The sequence below is a fragment of the Pelophylax lessonae genome (assembly GCF_965119305.1).
Source record: "Pelophylax lessonae genome assembly, chromosome: 4".
Taxonomy (NCBI): domain Eukaryota; kingdom Metazoa; phylum Chordata; class Amphibia; order Anura; family Ranidae; genus Pelophylax; species Pelophylax lessonae.
In genome coordinates, this window is record NC_138771.1 from 490,035,783 (window position 1) to 490,048,827 (window position 13,045).

The 13,045-nt window shown below is 42.3% G+C and overlaps 2 protein-coding genes across 2 annotated transcripts in view; both read left to right on the forward strand.

Moving 5' to 3' along the window:
- The window catches only part of ETFRF1 (electron transfer flavoprotein regulatory factor 1), a 305,885-nt gene that overhangs the window by 101,749 nt on the left and 191,091 nt on the right, over positions 1-13,045 (forward strand). The window lies entirely within an intron of this gene.
- Positions 1-13,045, forward strand: part of LOC309554427 (inositol 1,4,5-triphosphate receptor associated 2-like) — a 224,196-nt gene that overhangs the window by 90,899 nt on the left and 120,252 nt on the right. Inside the window, exon 15 of the mRNA XM_082256145.1 lies at positions 3,572-3,734. Coding sequence (XP_082112271.1) covers positions 3,572-3,734 — 163 coding nt within the window. The remainder of the gene's footprint in view (positions 1-3,571; positions 3,735-13,045) is intronic.

Genomic DNA, 13,045 nt, shown 5'->3' on the forward strand with positions numbered 1-13,045 from the left:
CTGGGGGTGTCGTTGACTTTTAATTGACACCCCCAGAATATCGCATATGGCAGTGTGAACTGCCAGGGGTGCGGATGCGATGCGGGAACAAGCTGTATATTCGCAGCGTTCCCGCATCGCAGAAATGTGAACCAGCACAAATGTGAACCGGCACTTACAAACTAATTGTATACCCCTGGAGTAAAAATCTAATAATATGCTGTGGTTTATGGTATTAAGATTTGGACATGCAATACAGAGACAGATAGCCATTGTGATATATAACGTCTTTATAAATAAAACCAAGTTCATAAACAAACAAAAATATTATTGCTTTTTGACAAACAGAAGTGCAACTCTAAAATATAAAAACACCAAAACCTGTAAACTCCATTGGCTGTACTCTCATTGCACATATTACCTGAATATATTACCTAGATACGAGCAGGGCCCTCTAGTTTCCTGTATTCAATTGTATTGTAACTGTATTGTCTTCTCTCACATTGTAAAGCGCTGCGCAAACTGTTTGCGCTATATAAATCCTGTATAATAATAATATATTGCCTGAATATATTACCAACATTATTAAGAAAAAATATATAAGAAAAGCATTTTTCTAATTATTTTTCAATTTCAGCAGCTTAGTAGATTCCCCTTACTTATGCGTGGTGCAATACATGTTTAAACTTTATTGTGCTATTATTACATGCTCTGTATGGAATTGTGTTGCCGATTTAGAAATGGCCAGCAGAGGTGTCCATTTTCAAATTAGTTTTAGTCAGTCTTTTGACTAAAATGTCATTTTAGTTTTTAGTTTTAGTCGACTAAAATAGTGTTCATTTAGTCGTCGAAAATATTTTAGTCAACCAAATGAACACTGGATGGGGCTCAGGTAAGTATTAGGGGGGTGCTGGGGAGGCTGCTACATGCAGAAGGCTTTTTATCTTAATGCATAGAATGGATTAAGATAAAAAAAAAACTTCTGACTTTACAACTCCTTTTAAGCCTAGTACACACGATGAGATTATAATGATGAATAACCCTCCGTTTTTGTTTTTTTCTTTTTTTTGGATGCTAGTCTTCATATCAAAAACAAATAGGTTATTAAAGTATGAAAATTCTCGTACCTCGGAATAAAAATTCGGAAGTGATGCAATGTATTTATATTGTATTTTCGGAACGAAACTGTACCGATTAAACTAAAATCGTACGATCTGATATCATACGAGATACATTTTCGTGTTTGTTCCTTCGGGAAATGTCAGACGACAGCTGTGTACGAACAATCAGATTATCGTACGATCGTTTCGAAAGCGGTATTTTTTGTACGCTATTCTGATCGCATGTCCGGGGCTTTAGTTTGCTTGGTGCACAACCGGTATTCTGTTCCTTATATGCTGATCAGATCTTTAAAGTAGATTGAGAATTTTTTTTTTTTTTGGAGGCCTACAGATAATATTGGGGGTTAGGTAACACTTAGGAGGTTAGGATTAGAAGCTGGGTTCTTATAGGCTAGTTGTAAACCCCAACTGGATGACCTTAGTTTGCGCTGTGCACTTTGTATCATAAAATATATATTTTTTTAAAATGCTTCTGATCACCTTTTTTTCATCTTGGTGCTCCTGATGCTGCGTGGCATTTTAGGGCAGATTTTCTAATGGGGACAATAGTGGACCATGCTTGTGTAATGTGCAATGAAACCTTCACTTGCAGTCTCTTATCAACAGCTCGTGTGATAAGGTGACACCACCGCAGGAGCACAATTGAAAGACTGGGACGGGGGTTGATTTACTAAAACTAGTGTGCAAAATCTGGTGCAGCTCAGCACAGAAACCAATCAGGTTCCAGGTTACATTCTCAAAGCTTAAATGAACAAGCTGAAGTTAGAAGCTGATTGGCTACCATGCACAGCATAGTTGCCAACATTTGAAAAAAATTTCCAGGGACACTTTGCAGCACAACGATAAATTACTTACCACACCCACTTCCCTGAAGCTCCACCCACTCCACATAAAAAATCTCCGCCGACTTTTCAGATTATAGGGGTCTACTCAATAAAGATAGAATTACAGGAAATTGAAAAGGGAATTTCAAATTTAAGGCCAAAGTAGCAGAGTTGGAATAATTCTCCCATTTAGCTGCACTACTTCTGCCTAAAGTTTAAAATTCTCATCACAATTCCCTACAATTCTAAAGTGTCAAATGTGCTCAGGTGTGACCATAGAAAAAATGTAATAAGTAAATAGAAATAAAGTGCAAGGTGTAAATAAGTATGATAAAACCTAATTATACTATTTGGTATGATTAGGTTTTTTGGGCATTTGCGGGCAGCCCAATTAACGGGCGCCTGCTGGGACAATGTAAATTACCCAGAACAGGCTCCTATTTGCTGGAACTGTCCCGGCAAATACGGGACAGTTGGCAAGTATGGCACAGCTGCACCAGATTTTGCACATTCCAGTTTTAATAAATCAACCCCACGGTGTTGTCATCTTATAACAGGAAGTGCCTGGACAAGGACCTTCATGGCAGGATTACCAGGAACGATTTTACTGAAAGCTGCAGATTTCAAAACCTTGATGACTGTCATTATTTTACTGACCACCCGCAGGCCTCTTTCACACGGAGCGGACCGTATTTCGATCTGCTTCTGCACTTTTTTTTTTACGGACACAGATGACACTTGTGTCATCCGGTCCGTATGTCTGCATATCGTCCCATCCGTTTGCGGATGATATACGGACATAATGTATATCTATGGCATTGCGGATGTCAGCGGTATAAAAAACCGCTGACATCCGATTTTACGTCCTTTCCGTTTTTTTTTAAACGGAAGAAAAATGGGGTTCTGTTCCGTTTCAAAAAACGGAACAGAATTGAAAGGACGCAAATTGGATGTCAGCGGATGGTCATCCGCTGACATCCGCAATCCCATTGGCATGCATTATGTCCGTATATCACCCGCAAGCGGATGGGGTGATATACGGACATACGGAACGCCCATGTGAAAGAGGCCTTTTACATCCCTCCCTGCTTCAAGAGCTTTGCAGAAGTCTCGGGGGGCATATACTTTCCCCGCTAAACTGGTAAAATGTTCACCAAACAACTGGGAAAAAATGTTAAATCCTCAATAAATAGAATTTTCTTACACAAAGTGAAACCTAAAAAAAGTGTCCTCTAAGCAAATCTAACTTCTTGTATTGTTTCATATTTCTTTTTAAACTATTACAAAATAGCTACAATGAGGAAGTTGGTAATACCAACCCAAATGTGGCATCTTCCGGTTACCACACCAATGTTTTTTTTTTTTTTTTTTTTTTCTTGTGATTAAAAAAAACAAATTTTCTTCATTTATCAATTTTTTTTTTTAATTTAAAAGAAGCAATATTTACATTAAGACCTGACACTGCAGCACTTGTTAACATCACCCAAAAGAGTTATCGGATTGGTGGAGGGGCCAGGGGGGGGAGGGGTTACATTTTGTGTCATAGAGTACAGAGCGATTAATGAAGAAGTTTTGTTGCAGTTGCACGGTGCATGTCTGCTGTCGCATCACGTTTGCTGGGTTGTTAATGCTTGGTCATGAATTCAGGTTGCTGAGCTGCAAGGCGCCCTTGACGTGCTGCGGACGGAGGTCGAGTCCCTGCGAGGCAAATTAGAGGAAGCCGAGAGGGAGCAGAAAGAGCTGGAGGCTGCGAAGAGCCAGCTGCTGAGCCGGTGTCAGGACGCAGAGGAGAGAGCGAGGAAGCAGGAGGGTGAGTCTGCACTGTACATCCTGTCTATTATCACATTTTACCCACAGCCACACAGACCGTATACCCAATTTCTGCAGGTGTTTGGATTGGGTTTTATGCTGCATTGTTCTCTTTGCACATAACCTGTTTGTTATGCTGGATACACACTATACAACTTTTGTTGTCAGATTTCCTTTAGATTTACCTTTTCTATGTAGTGCAAGGGCCTGCCTGATTGCATACAAATTGAAAGTGTTTAGGTCTGACCTCCTATTATATGGTTTTGGTAAGTCTGAAGGAAAAAATCTAAAGAAAATTGTATAGTGTGTATGGCCCATTAGAGAGAAGCAAAATTGAGAGTTAAAAGCTTGCCAATCGTTCTATATGATGGCTGCATTAATTTTTTTCTTCTTTTAGACTTTTTTTCCCCCGTTTTCACCTAGTGATCTGGCCAGTAACACATCTCCTATATTGGTGTCCCCACTCTGGATGAAGGAACACAGGCGCTACACCTTTGGACAGCAGTATTGTCAGTCTGGGGGGGGGAGTGTTGGATATACTAGCAGATTTAGATGCACTAACAAATTGAAGCCGAACTCAAGCTAACAATTTCTAAGCAGTTAAAATGTTATTAAACCCACAACCGTTAAATCAGTCTGTATATGCAGTAAGGGCCGGTTCACACTGGTCCGACATACGCTCCTACTTCGGAGATGCATGACATGCCAAAAATGAATGGTTCCCTATGAGAGCCGCCTTTAAAGAGGTTGTAAACCTCAGGAAAAATAAAAAAACCTGAAAGACAAAGGCATAATGAGCTAGTATGCATCACATACTAGCTCATTATGAAATATTTACCTTAGATCGAAGCCCCCGCAGTGCCGCCCGCTCACCGGTAACACGGCTGGCATGTTCAGCCGCCTTTCGGGTTTGCATCATCCGGCCATCTAATTTGCCGGAGCCACGATGGTGTCACTCCCGCGTGCGGGAGTCGGCGTTCACAGCACAGGGCTCTGAAGGAATAGCATGGGCAGCGGTTCCTTCAGAGCGCATGCGCCGATGACATCAGCTGCATGCAATGTAAATATCTCCTAAACGGTGCGAGTCTTGGAGATATTTACAGTACCTATAGGTAAGCCTTATCCTAGGCTTACCTATAGGTACAAACACTACCTGTTGTTCTGACTTTGAAAAAGGCTCCTGCATTACTTTGGTCCAACTTGGGCTTGATTCGAGCCCATTGATTTGAATTGAAGTCTCATCCAAGTTGGATCATCATCTTAACTGATCTGACTTGTGGCATCCAACTTGTGCTCTAAGAATCTTGAAGGGAAACCCAAGCCAAATGAAAAAACAAAAACGGCGTAGGGTCCCCCCCCCCCCCCAAGACCACACCAGACCCTTCAGTCTGGTATAGATTTTAAGGGGAAACCCCACAGCAAAAAAATGGCGTGGGGTCCCCCAGAATCTATACTAGATCCTGCATGCAGCCCAGCAGGTCAGGAAGTGGGGGGGCGAAGAGTGAACGCCCCTTTCTTCCTCTCTTGGACTATACAAGGCCACCTCAACATGGGGGGGGGCGGGTGCTTTGGGGCAGGGGAGTTTCTGCTTCCCCAAACCAAAGCACCATGGGGACAGGGGCCTCTTCCCGACAACCCTGGGCAGTAGTTGTGGGGGTCTGTGGGCAGGGGGCTTATTGGCATCTGGAAGCCCCCTTTTAACAAGGGGGCACCCAGATCCTGCCCCCCTATGTGAATTGGTATGGAGCATACCCATTCACCCCAAAAAAGTGTAGTGTAAATGAAAACAAGAGACTGTTTTTGACAAGTCCTTTATTAAAAATGAATGTCCTCCTGTCATAGCTCCAACTTGTCTCCCTCCGCTGCTGTCTTCTCCCTCCGCTGCTGTCTTCTCCCTCCGCTGCTGTCTTCTCCCTCCGCTGACCTGGTCCTCCTCCAACGCTGGCTATCGCCATTGTGTCATCTCGGATGTCTGCCAGTTCTTATATAGCCATGGGGCGTCACCATGAGATTCTGCCCATTGTGATGTCAGATGATTTTAAAATCTCAAGCGATTCAATGCATAAGCTATTGACTGAAAATACAATCTATCAAAAATGATCAATTGGAAAACATTTAATCGATCTGTATTATGATCGCTTGTCTGACACACACATGCAGATATTTGCTCGATCAGAGACTATCAAAGTTCCACCATGGGCAATCAACTCGCCAGCGTTGAAATCAAGTGAAAGTTTGCTATCGTATATACTCGAGTATAAGCCGACTTTTTCAGCATGTTTTTTTTTATGCAAAAAAACCCCCCTTGGCTTATACTCGAGTCACGGTCTCACTTACCTTTTAAAAATGGCGCCGCCCAGGGCTAACACATCACCGGGCATGTGCCGTCTGCCTGGGAATAGCCGAACGTGTACGGGCTTTCCCGAGCATCGGCGACGCATGCGCGGTGACGTGTTGGCGCCGAGCGGTGCCATTTTTAAATGTAAGGCGCCTCACTGACAGGTAAGTGAGACTCCTCCGCAGCTACTGCATTTCCTCATGCAGTGCTGCGGACATAGTACAGGACATTCTCCTGTACCATGCCCGCAGCACTGCATCTCCTGTGCCTTGCCCGTGCCGTCTCCTGTGCCTTGCCCGTGCCGTCTCCTGTGCCTTGCCCGTGCCGTCTCCTGTGCCTTGCCCACAGCCCCTGTTTTTTGTGTCTCCTGGTGGTCCAGTTGGGTCCAGTAGCTGCTACATTTGCCACCCTAGGCTTATACTCGAGTCAATTCGTTTTTCCACTTTTTTGTGGTAAAATAAGGTGCCTCAGCTTATATTCAGGTCGGCTTATACTCTAGTATATAGGGTAAATGGATTAAATTGAGGGTCTGTAGTTTGTGATTCCCGTTCAGTTCAGTCACTTTGCTCACAGTAAATTATTGATTATGTCGCTAAGTGTGTTCCCATCCTAAATGTCTTCTGTGGGTTACAAGAACCTCCCTTCATTTAATCCTGACTTCCACTTTAAATACATCTTGTGTTTATAGTGTTTGCCCCCAGCAGATCCTACTTAAATCAGTAATTAACTCAAAAGCAAAAATGTATTCTATTGCAGTTTACCAATTCTTAGATGTGGTAGCTGCATTCGTTTTCTTTTTTAGGCTTGCTTTTATTTTCCCCTGGTGATCTGACTGGTAAGTCTGTTGTTTTTAAACAGAACAAGCTGTCCTACAAATGTATCCGTTAGGAGTGTAGAGCCAAACCATTTACCACTGACAGGGTTGCTTACAATTATCAGCTTTTATTTATTTATGTAAAACCTTTATCCCTAAAGTAAAAAAACGCAGTTTGCTGTAACTGGTTACATAGTGTTAGCTGGAGTTTGATTTCGGTTTGTTTATTTTAAATACCACTGCTGCTAGTACCTCTAAGCCCCCATTCACACTGGGGCGACGCTACTTCGCACCGCGACCTCCGAGGTCGCCTCCTGGTCGCCCCAAAGAAGCTCCGGACCCTTTTTCTGAGTCGGAGCGACTTGTGTCGCTCCTATCAGAACGGGTCCGCAGCTTCCCTATGGGAGGCGACCTGCAGCGACCTGTGAGGGGACCAGGTCGCCTCACAGGTCGCCCCAGTGTGAACGGGGGCTAACACTCCCCCCAGACTGACAATGCTACTCTATACTGTGCTCCTTCATCCAGAGTGGGGTCACTCTAATACAGGAGGGTAAAAAGCCTAAAAAAAGCTAATGCGGCCATCACATCTGATGATTGGTAAGCTGTAATATCTCACATTTTTGGTTTTGGGTTTAATACTGCCTTAACTTTTCTGCACTGTGAGTCTGTGGGCATTTTGGAAACCAATAATATGTTTGAGTGTTTTCAGCATAAATTACTATTTGTGAGCCTCATCTTTCGGCTGGGAGTTGTGCAATGTTTTGCTGTAGTGTAAAGGTGGGCGGTGTGACACCATAAAGTTCATTCAGGCAACACACAGGAGGATACATTCTAGTCCTGGTTCAGAGGGTTTTCCTATCCAGAGAGATCTTAACTGTTAGACACTCAGTGTCCTATATAAAACAAAAATATGAAAGAAGGAGCATGACTCAGATTAGATTCAACGGTATGGATTTTATTAAAAAAGCAAAACCGCCAACATGTTTCACGGGTTTGCCTCCATCAGGGCTAGAAATGCTGGTAAGCTGGGCACTAGAGGGTTAGAATTCAGTGAATGGTTGTTCCTGTTACACAACGCCATCAACAATGGCTGGTTGGTACAACCAATCCCTAATTTCTTTTTAAACATTTAGTTTGCCTTCTAATGCCAACCAGTATTTTAAGCCCTGATGAAGAGAGCATGCTAAAGCCCCCCAAAACGTGTTGAATTTTATATTGAGTCTTTTATGATTGAAGAAATACTTTTTTGGGGCTTTAATACTATTGGCATGTCTTGCCTCAGCTATATTTGTTTGGTTGTTCCTAGAGTCTCTGTTTATGTGAGCTGCCTACTCTGTCTATACACCCCATGCTACATTGTACAATTGATTGTGCTTTTGAATCCAGCCTCCCACCCTCCAAACGATTAATAACAAAAACAAAAGGGGGATTCAGTATTTAAATCTGAACTCCAGGCAGATATATACACACATTCATGATCAGTGTTCCTTAACCACTTCAGCTCCAGAGACTGTGGCCATACACTATACGAAAAATCGTTCAAACTCGTTTTTGAGAAACAAACAATCGGCCGTGAGAGAAAATGATTTTGGCATCATGTAAAGACCGAATTTGGATCGATAAATCGTTCTAAGGACATCAGTTTTTCTTTCATTTTATCACATATGCCTAGTGCAAACAGTTCGGGCGAGAAACACATTAACCTTTCAATTTATTGTTCGTTCGGCAGAATTTTCCAAACTGTTGCTTCGATTTTTCAGCTCTGAAAAGTTAAAACCGATTGTTCTATTTGTGCCCATTAACTGGACGAAAAATGAACGAACTGACCAAATGACAGAATTTCGAACAATTTTTTGACTAGTGTATGGCCAGCATAACTGACAATTGCACGATTGTGCGACACTGTGCCCAAATAAAATTGGTCTTTTTTTTTTTTTTTTTCTCCCCCCACAAATTAGAGCTTTCTTTTGGTGGTATTTGATCACCTCTGTGGTTTTTTTTTTTTTTTTTTTTTTTGCCCTATAAGCAAAAAAAATATCGACCATTTTGAAAAAAAAAAATATTTGTTACTTTCTGCTCTAAAACACATCCAATAAAAAAAAAAAAATTAAAAAATCGAATTTCTTCATCAATTTAGACCAATATTCTGCTGCATGTTTTTGGTAAAAAAAAAAAAAAATTCCAATAAGTGCATATTGATTGATTTGCGCGAAAGTTATAGCATCTACAAACTATAAAACTATTTATTTATTTTTGTTATAGTAATGGTGGCGATCAGCAACTTATAGTGGGATTTCGGCGGACAAATCGGACACTGACACTTTTGACACTTCTTTGGGGACCAGTGACACTATACAGTGATCGGTACTAAAAAAAAATATGCACGGTCACTGTATTAATGACACTGGCAGGGAAGGACTTAACAGAGGCCATCCAAGGGTTAAATGTGTTCACTGGGAGTGCTTTTTGACTGGGGGAAGACAGAGATCCATGTTCCTGCTTAGCGGCGATCTACCTTGATTACATAGGCAGACCGTCCTTCTGCCTGTCTCAGGAATGATCGCCAGGTGCCAGTGAACATCGGGTCCACTGGACCTGCTGATTTGCTCCCGCTGTGTCCAATCACAGTGGGAGCAGGTCACCAGCAGCACGCATGTGCGCTTCAGACCCGGAAACTTAAATGATGTAGAGGTACGTGATTTTGCGCTGAAGGGCCATCCTTCAGGTACGTGGGGCATTCCCGGAAGCGGTTAAAGTGTTTGATACCCAAACATCTCAAATTCCTGATGTGTGCCTACTGTACCATGTACTTGTATGAAAAAGTATCCTTTTCTTTGTATTGCTTCCTTTGTGTGAAATCCCTGGTGTTCCTGCTAGTCCATCTGCTTTCCTGGTAACTGACCACACTAGGCAAGAGAGCTCACAGTAGTGAGTTCTCTAGCTTTGCTAGGAACATAGGCCGCTCTCTTCCAATGATCAGACTTTTCTGGACCGAGATCCAAAGCATGTGGCAGGCGGCTCCGATTGCCGCCAGCCATTCGCGATCGCTCCCCGCTGAGAGAGAACAACGATCAGTTGTAAACACAGCTGACTGTTATTCTCTCTGGAATGATCACAGAGCGCCTGTGATCCCCCTATATAGGATCACAGGTCTCTGTGATCATTTCAAAAGCCCAACCCCCATACAGTTAGAATCACTCCCCTAGGCCTACATTTAACCCCTTATCACCCACAGTGTTGACCCCTTCCCTGCCAGTGTCGTCATTACAGTAACAGTGCATACTTTTAGCACTGATTACTGTAGTAATATCACTGGTCCCCCCCCAAAAGTGTCAAAAATGTCAGTTAGGTGTCCGATCTGTCCGTCGCAATGTCGCAGTCCCGCTAAAAATCGCAGATCTCGGCCATTACTAGAAAAAAAAACGACATAAATATTTCCCGTAGTTTGTAGACACGTTAACTTTTGCGCAAACCAATCAAAATATGCTTATTGCGATTTTTTTTCTTTTTTTTTCCTTTTACCAAAAATATGTAGTAGAAAACAAAATGGCCAAAATGGGGGGGGGGGGGGGATGTTCTATAGCAGAATGTGGAAAAAAAAAGAATATATATATATATAATGTATTTATAATTTTATTTTTTTGTTTATGGTGCAAAAAAAAAAAATCGCAGAGGTAATCGAATACCAGCAAAAGAGAGCTCTATTTGTGGGGAGAAAAAAAGGACATCAGTTTTATTTGGGTACAATGTCGCATGACCGCGCAATTGTCCATTAGAGTAAGGGCTCTTTCACACGGCCGTTCCGATTTCTTCTTCCGCCGCGGCACTTTTTTTTTTTTTACGGACACGGATGACACTTGTGTCATCCGCTCCGTATGTCCGCATATCATCCCATCCGTTTGCGGATGATATACGTACATAATGTATGTCTATGGGGATTGCGGATGACACAGCTGACATCCGATTTTGTATCCGTTCCGTTTTTTTAACGGAAGAAAAATAGGTTTCTGTTACGTTCCAAAAAATGGAACAGAACTGAAAGTGGATGGTCATCCACTGACATCCGCAATCCCATTGACAAGCATTATATCCCTATATCACCCGCAAACGGATGGGGTGATATACGGACATACGGAGCAGCCGTGTGAGCCATTACGCAGTGCTGAATCGCAAAAAAATGGCCTGGTTTATACTTTTGACTTTTACAAATGCAGCACGATTGTGCGACACTGTGCCCAAATAAAAGAAACAGCAAGAAATTGGATGAAAGGTATAGCACTGGGTTTTTGAAAGATAATTAGTGCATTTTTATATATAGCTATATAGATCAGACCAAAATGAGAAACAAATGAGGAAAGAGGGGCAGAGGGATTTTGTTCTAAACCAGAGACAGTTGGGCACTATGTGTATTGTATACATTTTTTTAATGTAAGCAGTGAAGTACCTGAATTATACTTGTTATCCGCCTCTTCCAGTCCCTGTACAGAGGTTGGAGCAGGATGAGGTGACAATCTGTTGTGCTGTGGACTATGTGCTAACAAGGGGTATGCAGGGTCATAGAGTTCCATCAGTCTGCTGCTTTCATTTCATTGTCCAATCACAGGTTGGGGAAGGGACAAGACATGTAAGACCTCGTTAATACAGGTGTACACCCATTAAAGTGCTGTGTTGGCTCACAAGGGGATGAACAGATGTTCTGCATCCCAGTGTAGGCAGTCCCATTCCTGTCAATTGGGGTGCAGCAGTCACGCGGACACAGCCGCTGCTCCCAATATGACATCTGTGTGGGTGCACGGTCCTGAATGCAAACGCTCAAGGCCTTGCACCTGCATAGCTCTAAAATCAGGAGCAGTGTCTGAATCAATGCAGCCTCTGCGTCCCAACGAACACAAATGGGACTGCCTGCACAGCTGAACCCCTGTAAGGGCAAACTCTGCCCTTGTGCGGGTGTATGCTGTAGTATGCCCGTGTGAATAAGGACTAAGTGAAACTGCACCAGGGAAAAAATCCGGTCTTCTCCGCTGCTAAATAGGGCTGTGCTCTATGGCAGAGCTGTGTAAATCTTAGCAATGGCTGCACAGAAATACTGTGCCTGCCAAAGGACTTGTAAAACTGCTCTCATATCTTATATGTGAAAAAACAAACAAAACCAGTGTAAATAAAACTAGTTAAAAAAATAATAAAAAAAAAAAAAATAAAAATATATATCTCTATATCTCAGTATCTCACAAAAGTGAGTACACCCCTCACATTTTTGTAAATATTTATATATTTCTTTTATCTTTTCATGTGACAACACTGAAGAAATTACACTTTGCTACAACTGTCCTCATTTTTGTTGCCAGCGGTTTAGACATTAATGGCTGTGTGTTGAGTTATTTTGAGGGCCATTTCTTCAGTGTTGTCACATGAAAAGATAGAATAAAATATTTACAAAAATGTGAGGGGTGTACTCACTTTTGTGAGATAGTGTGTGTGTAATATATAATATATATACTCTCTCTGCATTAATAGCTAAAGTTTCAAAATATTGATCCCTAAATATTAGTGATCCAACATAAACGATAAGGGGGTTATTTACTTAGTACCGGTCTACATATAGGTGATGCAGGAACCCTGCGAATCCACTGCGGGTTCCCGCATCGCATTCAACTCGCAGGCAGTTCACACTGCCATATGGGAATCGCTGGGGGGTATCAATACAAAGTTAACGACACCCCCAGATCAGTTCACATATCGCAGTGTGAACTGTCAGTTCAGACATGAATCAGATCACATAGGTGTGAACACCCATGCGTTCCGATTCTGGTGTGGACGCAAAAAAGGGTCCTGTGCGAGTTGAGTCCGAATCCAATGCAAATTCAGCCATAAATCTGTATGGCTGAATTCGCAATGCACAGTCATCGCATGTGATTTGCAGAGCAGTGCGCTCTGAATCACATGCGATGTCTGTCATCACATATATGTGAACCGGGACTAAAACTGTAGAGTGCAAAATGTGGTGCAGCTGGGCAGAATAGCCAGGCCACATCTAACTTCAGGTTCTTCAATTAGTCTTTGACAAAAAAACCTGGGAGCTGATTGGTTTATATGCAGAGCTGCACCAGATTTTGCAGTTTTACCCACTGTGTGCTGGGCAAAATACAATTTTATAATAATT